Here is a 4,120-nt window from a genome sequence, read left to right on the forward strand (position 1 = left end):
ACTCTCATCCTTTCTTCTTCTTGTTGGCTGTTGCAAGGGTCTCCTGGTAAGATTTGCAAGCCCTTGATACCGCCAGGTGCTTCTTAAGTTCATCAACGTTTTTTGAGCACAAGAAGCAAGAAGGCTCGCTGACCTTGCAGTTTTTGATCTTTTTCCCCGTACTGCCGCAGAAATAGTAAAACTAATTGCGATCGGGGCTCTTGCACGAGGCGTTATAGTAACCACAGTCGAGACAGCGGTAACATCGCCTCACTTCCGCCCTTCGCCTGACCCTACAGCTGACAATGCCGACCAGCATTCGGTCGGCCTTTAAAATATTTACTGCTGCTTCCACCTCAATTCTGACGAGGGCCAGGCGTTGTTGTCTCGCGTTGGGTTCGTCATTTTATCCTCGAGTTACCCCGCGCAGCCTGCCTGGGTCCTCTTTAGGACACTCCACGATTTCTAATAAAAATGTGAAATAACAATATTTTTGGTAATAGCGATAATGACGATAATAGCGATAATTGTAGCGATAAGATACGTAATAACGAGAATAATAATAATAACGATTATAAAGTTTAAAACGATAATAATAACGATTAAAACGATAATAACGATCATAATGCTAACAATATCTATAATAACGATAATAACGTTATCAACGATAATAATAATAATATTAATAATAGTTGCGATAAATACGACTATATTACTAATATCTTTACTATCGTTATTATTATAATCGTTATTATAGTCATTATCGTTATTATTATTATAATCATTGCCGTTATTTCCTTTTTTTTAGTTAAGTTCGTTCTTATCGTTATAATCCTTATTATCGATATATAATTATTATAATTATCGTTATTATCGTTATCATCGATATTATTGTTAATAGTATTATATTACTTGTCGTTATTATCGATATTATTGTTATAATTATTATCGTGATTAACGTTATTATCGATATTATTGTTTGTGATGTTATTATTATTATTATTATTATGGTTGTTATTGTTTTTAATGTTATTACTATTATTATTATCGTTATTATCACTATTATCGTTATTATTATTATTATCATTATTGTTATTATCGATATTATGGTAATTATCATTATTATCCTTGTTATTATTATTATTATTATTATTATTATTATTATTAATTATAATAATAAAAATAATAATATAATTAATATTGATAATATTAACTCCGATAATAATATAAATAACGATAATAACGATTACGACGATAATAACGATTAATACATTAATAGCAATAACAACGAAATTAATGATTAAAACGATAATGACGATAATTACCATAATAACGGTGAAAACGATAATAACTATAATCATAATAGTAACGAAAATAACGTTAATAAAAAGAATAATAAAAGTAATACTATTAATAACAATTATATCGTTAATAACGATAACAATAACGATAATTATCATAATAACGATAATAACGATAATAATAACAATAATTATAATAATATAGAAAAAACCGATAATATCAATAATAGTGAAAAGAAAGTTAACAACGATAACATCGTTAGTAATGATAATGACGATAATAACGACAACAACGAAAGTAATGATAATAATGTTCATGACGGTAATAACGGTAATAATAGCGATATAATAAATAATAACGTTAATAAAGGTAATAAAGATATCTATAACATTAGTGAGAATGACGATAATAATAATAATAACGATAATAACGATAGCAACCATAATAAAAGCGATAAAAACGATTATATCAGTAATAATAAACATCATAACAGTAATAACGGTAATCATGACGATAATAACGATAATACCGATATTAAAATCAAAAACTATATTAACGATATTAATGGTACTAATAACAATAATAATAATAATAATTATATTTCGAACGATAATAATATTATTACGGATAACATCGATAATAACGATAATAAAGTTAATGACGATAATAACCATAAAAAATTTAATGATAACGATAATAACAATAATAACGGTTATATCGAAATTAACGATAATAATATCGATATTAAAAATGATAATGGTAATACCGATAATAAAGGTAATAATTGTAATAAAATTAATTACGATAATAATAATGATAATAATAAACATAACGATAATAACGATAATAACGATAATAATAACGATAATTATAGTAACAAAAGTGATAATAATAATAATTATAGAAATAATAATAATATCGATAATAAATATAATAACGATAATAATAACGATAGTTACAATTATAATAGTAGTAGTAATAATAATGATAATTATAAAAATAAGGGTAATAATGACGATAATAATAATAGTAACGATTAGAACAACAAGAATAATAATAACGAAAATAAGGATAATAACGATAACATCGATATTAACGATAATAGCGATGGCCCTGACGTACCGGGCCACTTTGTTCCACTCCCCCAGAACTCGGAGCATTTTTTTGACAACGTTGCCCGAAGAGATTACACCGAGGTCTTGCTCCAAGGCGACACGTTCGTCGCTCCAACGGGCATATTTGAAAAATGTGTGGTAGGCGTCGTTGATGGTACAGTCGCCATTGGGACAGTTGCCGTCTGCAACATTCCTCATTTCTGCAAGGTAGGAGCAGAAGAGTCCATGCACTGTCAAGAAATGGGTGAGGTAGAAGTCGATCTCCCCAGGTCCCGGTTTAGCCAGCTGTCTAGCAGACTGATGAGTCGGATGGTCAACTGCCCCTATGCTATCGTTCTCATCTATGTTGCCAGGTCTTGAAATTGCTAGACTTGGCGAACCTTGCTGCCTCATCCTTTCCCAGAAAGGGCATTTGTTGGTGGACAAATTGTCTCCCCCTGGTCTAGTAGATTGATTGGGATTAACCCCGTAATCTCTACTACCGCGGACTCAGAGACCGTGCAGTAGGAGCACGAGATTTGGAGAGCGCCCCTCTTCTGTACCGCAGCTATGCGCTTGAGGTATGTCTCGTAACGCAGTACTTCGGCACAGACCTCCACGCCATACAGCAACACTGCTTCAGTAGCGCACCTCAGTAGACGCCTCATGCACGATCGGGGAACGTTGACGTTGGCCATGAGTGTACCAAGCGAGGCTATTACTTTTACCGCCTTGTCGGTTTCTCTAATTATGTGCTGTCCGATATTGAGCTTGTTGTCGAGCGTTCTACCTAAGTGTTTGACAGCCGACTTAGTCTGGACCGCCGCTTCTCCTAAGATGAAGCTGCGCAAGGTGTTGATGTGCTTCTTCGTAAGTAGCACGATCTCTGGCTTCTGCACTGCTACGGATAGCTCGTGGTCTGCAATCCAGAAAATGACTCTGCGTATGACCTGGAAGAGCAGCAGCTGTGCACCCTCCATGTCTCTTGCAGTTATGACAACTGCAATGTCATCTGCGTACCCAACGAAGAAAGCACATTCAGGGACTACCATACGAAGGATTCCGTCTTAGAAAATATTCCAGATATCCGGTCCCAGTATGGGGCCCTGGTCTGTCCCCGATGTCAACTCTAAGCTACTCGGAAAATTGCCTGTATTGTATTCTAGGAAGCACTTGTTCAAGTAGTCCCCGAGAAATCGGAGTAGGTACTACGGGACACTGAAGTTACGTTCGAGCGCTTCCAATGCCAAGTCTCACCTGAGGGAGTTCAAGGCATTTCTCACGTTTAAGGAGGCCAGCATACACGAAGTGCTGGAATGGTAAATCCCTCGCTCCGTCATTTTGGCGGCCGTGACTGCGAGGCTGGTGGAGAGGCCGGATAGAAATCCATACTGGTGGGCGACAAGATCCCTCGATGCCCTCACGGTTGCGTGCAGTCATGGCATAAGCAGCTTCTCCAGGTGCTTGCCAGCCGTATCGAGCATAGAAATAGGCCTGTATGACGAAGCTGCCTCTGCTGGACCATTGCCCTTGCTGATGGGCACAAGCCTCGCTTTCTTCCACGGGGCGGGGAAGATGCTCCACCTGAGGCAAATGTTGTACATCTTCAGCAAGAGCTCAGAGTGACTCTGCGCGTCGGTTTTAATTATTTCCGATGGAAGACCGTCAGGGTCTAGAGATTTCTTATTCCGCATAGAATGTGAAAAGATGCGGCTCTTATTCTGTAAATTGTGGCGCTTCGATTA

The 4,120-nt window shown here is 36.2% G+C and overlaps 1 protein-coding gene across 1 annotated transcript; it reads right to left on the reverse strand.

Moving 5' to 3' along the window:
• Positions 1–2,785: 2,785 nt before the first annotated feature.
• On the reverse strand, positions 2,786–3,355 carry LOC124431197. Its single transcript, XM_046978783.1, has one exon. The coding sequence runs from the start codon at positions 3,353–3,355 to the stop codon at positions 2,786–2,788; it is 570 nt and encodes a 189-aa protein (XP_046834739.1).
• Between the last annotated feature and the right edge of the window lie 765 nt (positions 3,356–4,120).

The sequence above is a fragment of the Vespa crabro genome, chromosome 20, assembly GCF_910589235.1.
Source record: "Vespa crabro chromosome 20, iyVesCrab1.2, whole genome shotgun sequence".
In the NCBI taxonomy this organism is placed as follows: Eukaryota; Metazoa; Arthropoda; class Insecta; order Hymenoptera; family Vespidae; genus Vespa; species Vespa crabro.

What these genes read in the sequence shown, in the direction of transcription:
- LOC124431197 (XM_046978783.1), bottom strand. Translation starts at nt 3,355, where the DNA reads ATGGAGGGTGCACAGCTGCTGCTCTTCCAGGTCATACGCAGAGTCATT.